Here is a 15,134-nt window from a genome sequence, read left to right on the forward strand (position 1 = left end):
TTGCCTCGCATTGATGATGCCTTAAATTCCTTACAACGAGCGGAATATTTTTCGAGCCTTGACCTGCGCTCCGGTTATTGGAAATTTCAATGCACGAGGATGACAAGGAAAAAACTGCCTTTGCCACACCCGATGGGCTTTACGAATTAAACATCATGCCTTTCGGCCTCTGCAATGCCAGCAACGTTTGAACTACTGATAGACACTATATTGCGGGACCTTAAGTGGAAAACATGCTTATGTTACCCTGACGACATCGTCATATTTTCTTCAACATTCGAACAGCACTTGCAGTGCCTGGATGAAGTTCTGACGTGTCTCGCAGCTGCTGGTCTTCAGCTCAACACCAAGAAGCGCCACTTTGCTAGCAAAAGTATTAGAGTACTCGCACATCCCGTCAGCAAAGATGGAATCCGGCCTGATCCCGACAAAATTACCGCCGTTCTTCGCTTCCCGGTGCCTCAACGCGTCAAAGAGCTCCGAAGCTTTCTTGGCCTTGCGTCGTACTTCCGGCGCTTTATACGAGACTTCACCACCTTTGCTGCGCCACTTCACCAACTCCTTTCTTCCGGAGCGTCATACGTATGATCGGACGAATGCCAAATGGCTTTTGACACCATGAAACGTGCCCTCACGTCTGAGCCAGTGCTTTGTCATTTCGATAATGCCGCACCCACTCTCCTCCATACGGATGCCAGCGAACACGGACTCGGCGCTGTACTTCTGCAACGAACAGAGCGTTATGACGAACGTGTGATCGCATACGCAAGTCACACCCTCACAGCAGCAGATAAAAACTACACCACCACCGAGCAGGAGCGTCTCGCCGTTGTCTGGGCCATCCAGAAGTTTCAACCATACCTTCACGGCTGCCCTTTACCGTCGTCACTGACCACCACGTTTGTGCTGGCTGTCGACGTTGAAGACTTTGTCTAGACGTCTCGGTCGCTGGATACTTCGTCTCCAAGAATACGAGTTTGACGTTATCTACAAATCCGGCAAGAAACACAACGATGCCGATACCCTTAGCCGTTGTCCTTTACAATCCTCTTCAGGCACTCCTGGCCTGTCGCCAACTGTGAGTGAACCCATCAAAGTGTCTCCGTCAGTTCATTCACTCGCCGCTGTCGGTTTTCTTTCTTCCTTCAACAACGACACGTTTACATCCCACCAACGCAGCGACACTTACTGTCGCTCTATAATGCAGCGCCTTCAAGTCTCCTCTCGTCCTCCCAACGCTCGCGCCCATCGACAGCTGCGGAACTTCAAGACTGAAAACTAAATCCTTTACCGCTTTGTCTTCCACCCCAAAGGACAGCGCTGGGTTCCCGTTGCTCCTCGTTCCCTAAGGACGCATATTTTGGAGGCGTTTCACGATGACCCCAAGGCTGGTCATCTCGGTTTTCAAAAACCTATGAACGCATCCACAGTCGTTTTGCCTGGCCTGGCCTTTCCAACTGCGTAGCGCAATATGTTGCGTCATGCTCGCTATGCCAACGCCGCAAGCGACCCACTTCCTCCCTGGCCGGTCTTCTACAACCTCTTCCGTGTCCTCACGCTCCCTTCGATGTCATTGGCACTGACCTCTACGGACCGCTACCAATATCAGCTAGCAGCAAGCGCTGAATTGTCACAGCAGTTGACCACTTAACAAGGTACGCCGAAACAGCTGCACTTCCTTCAGGATCAGCAGAGGACATTGCCACACTTTTTCTGGAGGCAATCTTTCTAAGACATGGTGCACCCCGCATCTTATTGAGCGATCGCGGCAAAGCGTTTCTCTCGAAACTACTCGAACAAGTCCTTCACGCATGTAATACGATTCATAAGACATCCAGCTACCATCCCCAGACTAACGGCCTCACAGAGCACTTCCATCGAACTTTGACCGACATGACATCTATGTATATCAACGCCGACCACACCAACTGGGATACCATCCTGCCATTCGTGACTTTTGCGTACAATACCGCTACGCAGCGCATCACGGGCTATTTCCCATTCTTTCTCGTCTATGGCCGTCAACCAACATCTCCTCTCGACATCTCCTTTTTGACGTCCCTGTGAACTCGTCATCGTCATCGAGGGAGCACTTAATCTCTCGCCTGGCCGATTGTCGCCGACGCGCCCACCTCAATGCACAGGCAAGCCAACAAGAGCGGAAGACTCGCTACGATGGCGTCCACCGCGTAGTTCACTTCAATACTGGAGACGAAGTACTGTTGTGGACTCCAACGCGGGTTCCCGGCCTGTGTGATAAGTTTCATTCACGTTTCATCAGGCCCTACGCTATAGTCGAGCAGACGTTCAATGTTAACTATCTAGTAACCCCTGTTGTCATGCCTTCCGACGGCCGTTTTCGTGGTACGGAGGTTGTTCAAGTGTCACGCTTAAAACCATTCGTGCGCCGTACACCACCGTCGTAAACAGCGGCCTAATTGGCCACTTCCGCGCGAGGGGGAAATTAGTGTAAGCACAATAATGACAACGTTTGACCTTCATCTTCTTCATCTGTATATAATCATCATCACAAAAAACGTCGTCTTCGTTCAAAGGGTTCATCAGGCAATTCGGCCTAATAAACGCCGTCGAGACTTCAACGCTGCTACTGTCTTACAATATATATATATATATATATATATATATATATATATATATATATATATATATATATATATATATATATACATATATATATATATCTATATATGACACTAGATGCGGGAGACGTGGCCTGGCTCATACCCCATATTTATTCACTTCTTCCTCCTCTGCCTCTACAAACCATCACTTCATACGTCACATGATTCCCCCTCCCCCCGACAGAATGAGCACGTTACAATCAACAAAACAACAAAAAGCATAAAGTGAAGAATGTCAAAATGCACGGTAGTTCGATTTCATAAGGGAGTTTCTTATCTCGCACAAAAGCTTCAATGCAGAGGGCAGCTGTCCGGTCAAATCTAGGGTAGCTCTGGTGGACGAGGCTGGGTGTTGCGCCCAGGATAGCATAAGCATGCTTTGAGCGTGAAATCAGATGGAAACACTGCCGGTATTGTTGCGATGAATGAACGTGGTGTGATGACCTTGAAGCATTGGCTGGATGATTTGCGCAGGTGTCGTGCTATTTGTCTTGATTGGAACCCATGCGTCGCCACCCGTTCACGTGCTTGTTGACCGAAGCTGGTGCGGTGATTTATGCGTCCTTGCGGAATACAGGGTATGGTTTGGCGCCTTTCTCGACGTTGTATGTCGTGTTGCCTGAGTCTTGATCTGGACTGGAGAAAGCTTACTCGACGTCCCTTGGGAAAATATCCTTGATTCGATGCTTTCTTTGTTTCGAGCGAGAAATCTTGTATATGTCGTCGGTTTGGTTGACACGTTTGTAAACGGCTTACCATAAACCGCGTGTGTTCTTCCGAAGATGATACCATTCGTCGTCGTCCTTGTTCGTATAGCCCTTGGAATCTCTGTTGTTTTTGGACTTGCTGGCATTGATGATGTTGCTGCCAAAAGACCTGAGGTGGCAGCCCTTTTTCACCATGACACTGACTTTCTGGGCAATTGAATGTGGTGTCGAGTGGGCAGGTAGTAGTCTCTAGACTGTTGTGCTGCATTTCGGGTAATGAAGGTAATGCTTCAGAGTTGACAGATACATCATCAGGTGCTTCTTCGCTGTTCACTGCGAGTGGTTCTTGCTCCTGAATCTGGATGGTAGGTTCAGGGCTTGGCTGAGTATTCTCCGAGCTCCGCAGCTCTATCCCGACCATTGTAAGCGTGCTAGATGTGAGGTGGGCGTTGTGAGCGACGAAAGAGCCAAGTGGCGGAAAACCAGGAGGTAGCCCAATTGTGCTAGATAGAAAATAAGCTGATCCAATGTGTGAAGACTGATTTTCACTCTTTGAGTCGTCATGGCGTTGTTCGGCATTTTCCTCATGTGTCAGCTGGTCTACCATGAACAAGGCGTCCTTATGACACAAATAGTGACCGTTAGGAGCCTTTGAAGAGCTGCGTCGTAGAAAACCAGGTGGTGGACCATGTATGCGAGACGACGCATGAAAGGCATCAGTAGGGTGAGCGACGTCTCGTGTCGTATGTTGAAGCGATGACTTCGGAAATGCTGACTTTCACGCAGAAGGGATGCGCGCTTGACGGTTAGGTTTTTCCGAATATACGCATGGCCGTCTGTAAGTAAACGCATGTGCCACTTCGTCTTGAGGCACTTGTCGATTCGCGCTGGACTTTCGAATGCTTGAGGACTGCTTAGGAAATTGACGATAGTGTGCAGTTGTCTCTAGATGGTTGGCAATGAGTAAGTCTTGGTCATGGTCATTAAAACGGGTAATCATCTCCTCTTTGATTTTTCGCCATGACTCGTCGTTCTCGAATATGTGAATTAGGTAAAATTTGAATGCCTCACCGGTGACGTAGTCGCTGAAGTTCGTAACCATCTCCCGTTCCGACCAAGATGCAGCGGTAGCGTGGAGCTCGTACAGGTAGAACCAGTCCAGCACGGGTCCATCGTACGCTACTCCGGTGTACTTAGGAATGGGAAGGTCATCTGATGCCGCTGTCATGATGCTTGGTGGTCTTGGTGGTCCACGTTCTTCTGTGGTCCGCGTTCGGTCACTGCGTCTCGCTGAGGTCTTCGATGATGATGGCTGGGCGATGAAGTGGTTGCGAGGTCTTCATCCTGTCGACTTGTGTGATGCTATGATGGGTGGGCGACGGGATAGAGCTGCGCAGCTCAGACGATGCTACGCCAAGCCCTGGACTTACCACTCAGATTCATGCGCCAGAACAGCTCGCATCGTTAGTTGCGCAGAAAGAGGGCCATTCACAACTCAAACTTTACCGAACTACCCCTGTTGCAATGTTGCCGTCCAGTGCGCAGCCACCAGAAACTCCAAACACAGAAGGCTCAGACGCATCGAACGTCGCATGCTACCAGGCGCAAGAACCACTCATAGTGAGCCGCGAAGAAGAAGCCCCTGATTAACTATCTGTCAACTCTGAATGTTTTTTGTCGCAAGAGTTCAGTTCCACGGCACCGCAGACTTGCCAAAATTTGCATTTTCAACCTGGTGATGCGACGTCACATGTGGTACCCTTATGCAGTGGTCACCAATCCAAGAATCGAACCAATTCAGAAGCAAATCATACATCAAACCTCGTACACAGTTGTCTTTCAGAAGCGTCCGTAATCAACCACGTCACAGAAGCCTCTGAAGAGCAGGCTAGCAATGATGGCCGGGCGATGAAGTGGTTGCGAGGTCTTCATCCTGTCGACTCGTGTGACGCTAGATGCGGGAGACGTGCCCTGGCTCATACCCCATGTTTATTCCGTTCTGAACTTCTTCCTCCTCTGCCTCTACAAACCATCACTTCATACGTCATACACACACACACACACACACACACACACACACACACACACACATATATATATATATATATATATATATATATATATATATATATATATATATATATATATATATATATATTTATCTAGACATCTGCGCCTGCCAAACCACAGTTTTAAAAATATTAGCGTAACTCTTTTGCAGTCCGGTTTTTCAAACAGACGCGAGCGCGAACAGCGTGAGGCATATTTTATTTTCAAATTTCGTACATTAGTAGCCGGTATCAATGAGGACCCCGGAAAACTCAACTGCCTCCGAGAAGTAAGCCAGGAGAAAATTGGTGACAAAGATTGATAGCTGGAGACCATGCTTTTTTCTGACTGACTCGTACGTGTACACTGTCCTCTTCTTTTTTTTTTTTTTCTTCAAATGCACATACAAAGTGTTTACGTTCGCCTACCACTTCATGACCGTTGAAGGGAAACGGACGAAGATTAAAGGTAAATAGCCGACCGACCCATTAACGAGAAACCTTTCCTTTACACACACCGCCCGCCGCCCGCCGAACGACCAAACGACCAATTACGGGGAAACCCCTTTCTTTAGGCACGCCGTCCCGGACCCTCCCGGCACCGCGGCGACAATCTTGGGTGGCCCGACACACGCCAAGAACTGAACAGCACGTGATATGAACCATAGGTTGATGTAGACGGACAGTTGGCTTCGTTTTCAGTGTTGACAGTGGTTCTTCCTGTTTTTTACTTTCTTTCTTTTCTTTCTTTTTTCGTCTTTTTTCTCTCTTTTTTTTCCTTCTTCCAGTTCCCTCTCACTCTCGCAAACGTCTTTCAAGGCGAGAGGGACGCGGCAGCAAGGAAGTTCATGTCAGTATAACTCATCCCCTGATGAAGGGAGGTCCCCTCCCGAAACTGTTGGGAAATAAATATATTTATCCTTGTTGACAACGCTCCCGTTGTGCCATATCCCATACCTTTATATTTATATATATATATATATATATAGTCACCCACTTTTCTTTCTTCTTATTTACATTACATTGGTTCTAATAACTTTCCCTATACATTCCTTGGCATTATTGTCAGATCTCATTGATATTGTGTCAAAACAAAAAAAACAAGCCCTCAGGTATACACTTCCTTTATATATATATATATATATATATATATATATATATATATATATGTGTGTGTGTGTGTGTGTGTGTGTGTGTTTAGTAAAGAAACGTAGTTTGTAAAAACATCACGCTGATATCCAGAAGAGCTACAATACAACATTCCTCGACTTGAAAATTGACCTCAACGGATCCTTGAGACTTTTCGCTTTGAGGAAATTGCAACGCAAAACAGTCCTTAAGGATCTCTTGAGTTGGATTTACAAGTATAAGAACGTTTTGTGAATACGGAATAAAATGCGTTGGGCCTAGTAAACACCAGCGGCCATGGGCGCAATCAGGGGAGGGGTTAAAACGTTCCGAAAACTTTCAACTTTGCTTGCACATATATACACGCACACATACAAATTCACGCATGAACATAATAAATAATGTATGGTTGAACCTCCACACCCGAAAAACGTTTATGGCTACGCCCATGCCTGCTGCGTGATGCTCAAACGCAAAAAAGGGCACGTGAAAAGAACATCCATACATACGGAGGGCCAGTGGAGCTGAAAACGACGACAGTTAGCTAGCTCTTGTCTTGTGTATACCTGTATGTCGTAAAATGCTGTAACTTTTGGCCCGGCAGGTCGTCTTAGCAGGCGCCATTGCGTGAGAGCCTGTCTTCAAAAACGCTTTCACCCCGATACGGGCGCCTGGTCGGAAGCAGACAACACGACGCCGTCCTGCGGGTGGGCCAGGCAGTCAGCTGTGGTGGGGTTACAAGAAATTTGACAGAAGCTTCGCCAACAACCCTTTGTAGTGCGGGGATGAACAGCGCGAGACGGCGTCACTGTTGCAGTTCTCATGAGGTCAACACCTCCACTCAGCCATTGTCGCCTACCCGGGGACGTGACAAAGCACCAACGGTTCGGAAGCGTGAGATGGCGTCACCGTAGCAGTTCTCAGGAATCGAGCATCTGAACTATGTTTTAAAAAGTTCTAGAACAGTGTACCTGAACGTAGCCATGCACCACTGCTGACGTTCGTGTCAGCGGTCATCTTCCCGGAATAGGAGCTCAACTTTCCCTTTTCTCTTACTCTACCTCCTCACCCTGCGTAGAAGCTTCAAGGCGTAGGCTGGTTGTGTCATTGTGTGGTGCGCTCGTGTTACCCATTTGACATTTTTCCCGCGTTCTTCATCAGCGAGTGGTTCAATGTTTGCACCCTTCTTGGTGCAGATCACTGAAACTTAACGTCACGTGATTCGAGGCAACAGTGGTCACTACCTTCGTGGGGCTGCCGTGTTAAGAAATGAAGGGCCTTTGTACAAGATTGCTGAATCGCTGTACAGTTTCATTTCTTTTCCATCATGCAAATAAACCTTCGCTATGACTCTAAAAATGCGTCTCCTCACTGGCGAACATCCGCTATGTGGACAATGGTGGGGAGCTAGCTATCGTAAATAAGTCCGCCGAACCTCCACACCTCATCACAACTGGGGGCAGCAGTTTACGAAAGCCCGCCGAACCTCCACACCCCTTCACAACTGGGGGCAGCAGTGAAATGCCATCAACCCCGAGTACCCAACGGTTCGAAGCATTTTACGGTCGATCTCAATCCGCAGCGTGGCGTGATCACCGTTATGCGCATGCGCGCCTCTCTTTCTCTTCTCTCCTTCCTTTTAGCTTGTGTACTGGTGCAGCCAATAGACATTTTTCATTATATTTGCAGATAAAATGCTCTAACATACACAGCTTTTCTGCAGTGTCAGCCGACTCGCGCACACAATTCACCCTCTATTCCTTCACCCACCCATACTATAACGCTGGTGAACATCGAATTATCTCAGGGTGACGCGTTGCACGCCTGCAAACACAGAGGAAGTTGCACGCATGTTGGCAAAGAGTCATTTGTACACTGCTCATAGAAAACTAAAGACAGCGCAAGCCACAAGACAACAGGGCGGACCAGGCAATTTCTGTGCCCTTTTGTCCTGTTTTTTGCGCTGTTCTTCATTCGCCTTGAACATGTGTGTATGTATATCTACCATCTAAAAAGATAACGCAGCTCATGCTGCCCCCCTTATATGCTAATAGCGCGCTGTTTCTGATTCTGAAGCGCAGCGCGTGTTCTCGTGTGAGTTTAGAAAAAACAAACATCTCAACAAACTGAAGGTCTTCAACCAGATTTTGCAATCTGAAGCTGTACTGGCGGACTATATAAAACTGCTTCAATTGTTAGCGTCCCTATTGCTGTCTTGAATTCTCCAAAACTGTTCGCTATCTGGCAAGAGCGCTACTTCTCCTACCTCAATTACATGCTGGCGCACTTAATTTATTACAAGTTATAAGTTTGTTTTGCAAATGTTTTAGGCTTGAACGTCACACAAAAAAATGGTGCTCTTATATAGTTGATGGCCTTGCTTAATCAAGATACCCATTATTATGCGATAATAAAAATTCTACAAATACCATCACTTCTATTTAGCTATACATTTGGTGATAGAAGTGAACAAAATGGCTACGTTCACGACAATTACCTATAATTCTGGCTCTTTCTAAAATATACGCAACGGCTGCTCCTACAAACGACATTTTGGTGCGGCAACGTATAAGTCTCTCTAGCCGCGTAGAGCATCGATGTCAATAAATGGCAACTAATACAAATACAAACCTTCCCGATACTCGCCCTTCTATGGTCGCACAGGCTCAGATGCTTATACAAAGCTTACAGAGAGGCTCGCTCCAATCTCGACCACATTATCCAGGCGTGTCCCGCAGCGACATGCAGATGCCATCAAGCCCAGCGTCATGCCTACGTTTAGGATAACCTCCCCAGAATACTAGAAGGATATGCGCTTCTGCGCGTAGCTTGCATCTTGCCCAATGCCAGGACCTGGCCAACGCCCAAGGTTTACCGCCGCCTTAAGAAGGAGTGCTCTGGTAGATCTAGGATCGTTGTCCCCGGCTCCCTTGACCTCAGCAAGGATAAAAATAAAGTTATATATATATCTCTCTCTCTTTGCTCGCCAGCCTCTGTTCGACGAGTTACATTTGTCAATATTCATTCTTGATTCTGAAGTTCGACGATGTACAAGAAAACACAAGTAATCGCAAACTTGAGCTAGATGTGGCATAGTAAAACTGCTCGTAAGGCGCTAGTTTAGAGATGCGACTGACTAGCCTGTTTTAGATCATGAAAGACGAGAACGTTACGTTTGTGATCGTGCGTTCAGATGACGTAATTAATGCCGTCATTGGGCCATATCCGACATATTACTCTATTTTTGCAGAAAAGTGTGCCTTTTTGCGACCAGATTTTATCAGCGCTTCCATTTTCTGAAAAAAAAAACACGAATAAACAGGAGAAAAAACGAAATTGTTATAGGTACTGCATAGCCTTTGTAGCCAAATTTCGCTCCCTCTTGGCATCCGGTGTCACACAGAATGACGCAACGCGTCTTGAAAGTCCAAGTACTACGTCTCGGTCTAGTACCATGTTTTCCATACCACGGAATTCGAGTAGTCAGTCGCAGACCTGGTACTCATAAAACTTTCAGAGTATGTAATATAGGCCTGTGTATTTCTGCATGCTGTAGTTAGTATTTCTTTGTACGTTTCATAGGCGATTGTATTGCCTATTTTCTGTAGTTTCCCTAACGTGAGAATTACGGTAGTTTCCTTGAATGCAACTTGGTTCGCATTTTGAGTGAAGTTGCGTTTGATGTGAGAACAATCAATGTAGAGTTGCTGTTGTAAACTTCCTTGTTACAAGGTGCTTTGTCCTAACACAATCCTTTAACCTAACACAATTTGTCATTTTCTGGTAGCACCTAGAATGTCTATTTAGAGACAGCAGTGGTCTTACTAGTGGCATTCACCGGTAAAATTGCTGAAGAAATCAACGACTTTGTTTTCAGCCTTATTGCGCTACCGTGAAAGAAATTTCTACCAGAATTAGTGTGATATATTGCTCGGTAACTTTCGGTTTTATGCTATAGATTTATGCCACGGGGTTGCTAGGCGTAAAAGAAGCATTATTAGTAAAGAAGCATTATTAATAACGTTTAGTGGTCTGTTCACATGAACACACTGCCCGACACATATCAAATACAACTTTGAGCATTTATTCAGAATTTTCTATCAACACGCGTGGCTCGCATATATTTCCAATAACTAAACAGTCACCTAGCGAAACAGCACTGGTAACAGTGCTATAGTGCACATTATGTACAACATTTAGTCCTGTTACCTCAAGGCTGCTTTCGAAATGCGACATGAATCACAGTAAGACCCCTTAAGTCAGGAAACATCTAATTTTTGAGGTGCCTATAGCTGCGGATTTCCGATGCTAAGTTTTTTCTGTATAGTAAACAGGCACAGTGAAGTATTATACTGGGTAAAAAAGCTGCAACGTAATCTGTCCACAAGAAGAAGTCAAATGTCTTCGTTTTCCTATCGGCTGTGGGAGGAAACAATACAAAGGATGAAAATAAGCCGGAAACAGTGAAGAATGCATGATGACGTATAACATTACCAGGTGCTTTTACTACAGGGGTGATGTGCAAACTACGTGGTTTTACGGAACAGCAAGGACCGGCAGACGGCAGTCAAAGTTGAGGTGACTACATTCGGCTGAGATCAATAGCATCAATTCTCGATTGTTTTTTAATATGAGCAGGATGTACTTACTTGAGACGATCCCGACCGTGACTGGTCTGCTAGATCCCATTACACACAGTTCAAGCATACGTTACCCATGGTCATGGCACTTAGATATATGAAGTAGGAACACACAGCTTTCATACACCTATGTGCAAAAAAAGAACAACGACAACAACGATGACATGCCTACGTAACAGTTTAAATGCCCAGCTCGAAACGCTTTCGGGAAAAAGCTAGGTATCAGCACTAAGTGAACTGTAACATAAGAAATACCCCAGTTTCTGTTCTTTTTTCATGAAACTCGCAGAGAGCACAGCCAAGATTCCTTTCAAATGCAGCTTTCTTCACGCCAAAGAACATGAAAGTGTCAATATTCTAGCCCCGACCGGTTAAAAACGATATATTCTCCTTTGGCATGCCATCATGTCCGACACATGGAGAAAAAAAACGTTTCACGTTTTTTTGAAAGAGACCCTCTTGGGCGTTGCAGGCATAGCAGCCGATGTGCCACCCATGGAGCCCCTAAGAAATGCCTCAATGGCGTCCCCTAGAAGCATGGCATCTACAACATTGCCCTCGTCCCACTTGACCTGCGACTCATCTTTTTTTGGTGGTTCCTTGACGCCTTCTTCGTTAGTCTCTTTCTTGACCTCGCGAGCAGCGTCACCTGACTGCTTCCGCTTGGATTTGCGTACGCTTGACTCATCCGCTGGAGAGGACGGCGCATCCTCCAGGGACCTCTGGGGTGCACTTTTGCCAGACACACTGTTGCGCTTCGACTTGCTCGGTTTGGCCTCTTCACTGGTACTGCGCTCAAGGGTGGTAGATCCCCTGCGAGGTGCTGGCGGAGTAGACACGATCCTGGGGATATTTTCGGCCGTCGGCTCATAAGGGTCGGTGGCCATGCCTGAAGGGTCAATGGTTGCCGAACGCGTCGTTCGCAGTGATAGCTTTTTGGGTGAAGTGGCACCGGCGACCGGTACTGTGACGGAGCCAATAGACGACTTCTTTTTCGTGTTGTGATGAATGAGAGAAAGGATGTCTTCCTTTTTGCAGACGATTCCTTCGTCGATACTCGTTCGCGGGGACACGTTGGGCGAACCGTCCGAAGACTCTCGGGAAGACTTCCTCGACCCCTCTCCGCTGCGCAGCCCTTCTGGTGAGCGGTCTTTGTTGACGGCCGAGTCACTGGACGAGTTGCGTTTTTTCATCGTAAACTTAACCTTCCCTCCTGAAGGAGGTTTTGCGTCCGGGTCATCAGAGGTGCTCGTCGTAGCAGTGTTCACCGAGAGCTTCTTTAGGCCACGCAGGAGCTCGGCCGAAGACATCGTCTTGCTGAAAAACTTAGAAGTCTTCCAACCCGCAGCCTTGTTTGGCTTCGGCTTGCATCTCTCACCGTCCGAGGAGCTGGTGGTCGCTTTGACGGCAGTCGAGTCTACTACGAGCTTGTTGGAGGTGTCGCGACGTGTGAGCTTGACTTTGAAGCTTGATGGCTGCGAGGCACTCTTGCTTAGCGGCTCGGCTACAACCACTGTGCTCTCCGGGATGACGGCTGAGCGCCGAGGGCTGGATGAGCCACGACTCTCGTCGCGCGATGGCGACCGAGCCCGCTCCTCTGCTTCCAGCCCCGCCTGTGGCACTGACATCTGCCGCACTGCAGCCATGGCGCGCTGCGCCAGGAACACTAGGTGGTCGCTGCAAGAGCACACGTCATTCTCGGGGCTGGCGAGCTTCACAAGTATCTTGGGCAACAGGGTGCCGGCTGCGCTTAAGCGCGGGCACGGTTCATCTCAGACAGACGTGAGGCACTGCTCGGTGGCCAAACAGGTATGCATCACCGCCGAGCAAGTGGCAGCAGCAGACACGTGTCCTGCACAATTGAAACAGAAAAAAATGTTGGATTTCAAAAATGAGATCTATGAACTTTAATTTGTCATATTAATTCCCGTAAAATAGGCATTGAAGATTAGCAAACTTGTTTGGACATCACCATTTATGAAGGTCTCTTTCGTCTATATCAGCAAGATGCTTTATTAAAATTACGTTTTTGAGGATTGGTGCAACAATGTTGTTCTAAGCGGGTTTAAATTTCGCCCTTGTTTTAAAAGTCAGTCATACACACTAAGTCAAGTGTCTGCGTTTTCTAAAAAAGAACGGCGTAAGGGGGGCTTTTGTGACCACGTTCGTACAAAAATTGACCTTTCAGAAAACACCACAAGTTCGCAACAGTGAGATCAGAAAGATCGAAATTCAAATTTTCTAGTCTTTTTGCGGTCATCAGTATAGTCTATCACTAAAAAAACTTGTTATTGTAAGTTTAGCGCTGTGCGTGTCTTCTGACAATTCTCCTCATCAAGTTCTTGTCCGTCGACCATCTCATGAACCTAGCTGGACATGCTTCTCGACGTGATTATCACAGCGTTAGTCTTTAAACGCCGGGCAAGCAAAAACGCATGACCCCTGAATCAGTACCATATAGAAAGTAACACAAGGATTAAAAAGTAAGAACCCACGTCTGAGAAAACATTGGTGAGACTAAGTCCGGGTGAGCTCTGATCGCAAAATATAAATCTGCAGTGAGTCTCAGGGAGCTTTACATTTTTTGCTGACCTCTGGCGCTCTCTACTCAACTTCAGCATTACTAACATCCTTACGTTGGCTCACGTTTACACTCTCGTCTACACAGACATTGTACATTTTGTATAAAACATCTGACATAGAATTGCTATACCGAACACACTATAGTCATAAGTTTTGTAGAGTTTTAGGTGTATTTTTTAGACCACTGGCTCGCATCCCGCTTGATCCCACTTGATATCCCACTTGATAAAGAGCTTGCCTGCTCATTTTAAGTGGATCCGAAATGGCTTAACAAAACGCTTAACAGCTCCCCTGTAAAATATTATTATACAGTGCTCCCCTTTTTTCTTCACATTTACATTATTGTGATCTGGTATGATTGATAGACTATAAAATATCATTGCAAAACCTGGCCTTGGCACAAAAGATGCCCTAGAGTTCACTGACGTTGTACCACATGACGCACACACATTGTTCACGAATTATGCAATTTTAACTTTAACCAGGTATTATACGAATACCAGCTTTTGTCAACTTCATAAATCAAAGACGCAGTAGACGTGCTCTCTCACGTACTGTACGTCGCTGACTAGCAACCAAACCCTGTCAGTCACCTCACTCGGTATGCAGAATTGACACGTAGCGCATCCTCGTTGTAATTACAGACTCCGAACATTTAGTTACCGTCTTCCGAGTGTAATGAATGGGTGGAAACGAACAACTGAAAGGTGGCCTATATTATCTAAAGCTGATATGGTAAATAGAATGTTCTGATTATGTTGTTTATAAATGTTGAGTCATCTTTCCTATGAATAATTAGTGTCAATTATTCATTGCGTTGTTGTGAACTTTTTCGTGTGTGTATTTCATTATTTGCTATCAAGGGCCACATTCGTGTCTCTCCGTTGGCATTGTCGCTGTTCGCTGAGTGTAAATTTGTAATTTTGAAGTTTTGTCATTTTCACCTGTGAATTAGTACACAAATTTTTGCGTCCCAGCAAACCACGTATGTACTGTGCTAATAGATACGATATCTGCCACATGGTAGAATAATTTCAAACTCAAACGCGGAAATAACGAAGTCGACAACATTGTCTTGCCGCCCTTCCTTACGTGTCTGGAAGGCAGACGAATTTTTCACCACATATCTCAAATAGTTGCATGTGGTAAGGTCAATAATCAGCTACTAAAGGCATAACCATTTCAAAGATTTCAGATATTCCTGGATGTTCCTGTGTAAATATTAAGTCATCCGGTGGGAAAGTATTTATTGCTTTAAAGAATTGAAACTTGTGTCCATTTATCATTTCCTGTGAAAGGTAAACATGATGCGATGAGCCGTAGTGACATGCTGTGTGACGTTCGAGTATCCTCTTTTGAAGCCGGGCTAGGAGTTCATCAGAACTG

At 46.2% G+C, this 15,134-nt stretch overlaps 1 protein-coding gene across 2 annotated transcripts in view; it reads right to left on the minus strand.

The window, feature by feature from the left end:
- Window positions 1–10,588: 10,588 nt before the first annotated feature.
- Window positions 10,589–15,134, minus strand: part of LOC119161591 (uncharacterized) — a 146,090-nt gene continuing 141,544 nt past the window's right edge. For both annotated transcript variants that reach the window (XM_075878946.1, XM_075878945.1), the window contains exon 3: window positions 10,589–13,017. In XM_075878946.1, coding sequence (XP_075735061.1) covers window positions 11,600–12,811 — 1,212 coding nt within the window. In that variant the 5' untranslated portion in view covers window positions 12,812–13,017 and the 3' untranslated portion in view covers window positions 10,589–11,599. The remainder of the gene's footprint in view (window positions 13,018–15,134) is intronic.

This window comes from Rhipicephalus microplus, chromosome X (assembly GCF_043290135.1).
Source record: "Rhipicephalus microplus isolate Deutch F79 chromosome X, USDA_Rmic, whole genome shotgun sequence".
Taxonomy (NCBI): domain Eukaryota; kingdom Metazoa; phylum Arthropoda; class Arachnida; order Ixodida; family Ixodidae; genus Rhipicephalus; species Rhipicephalus microplus.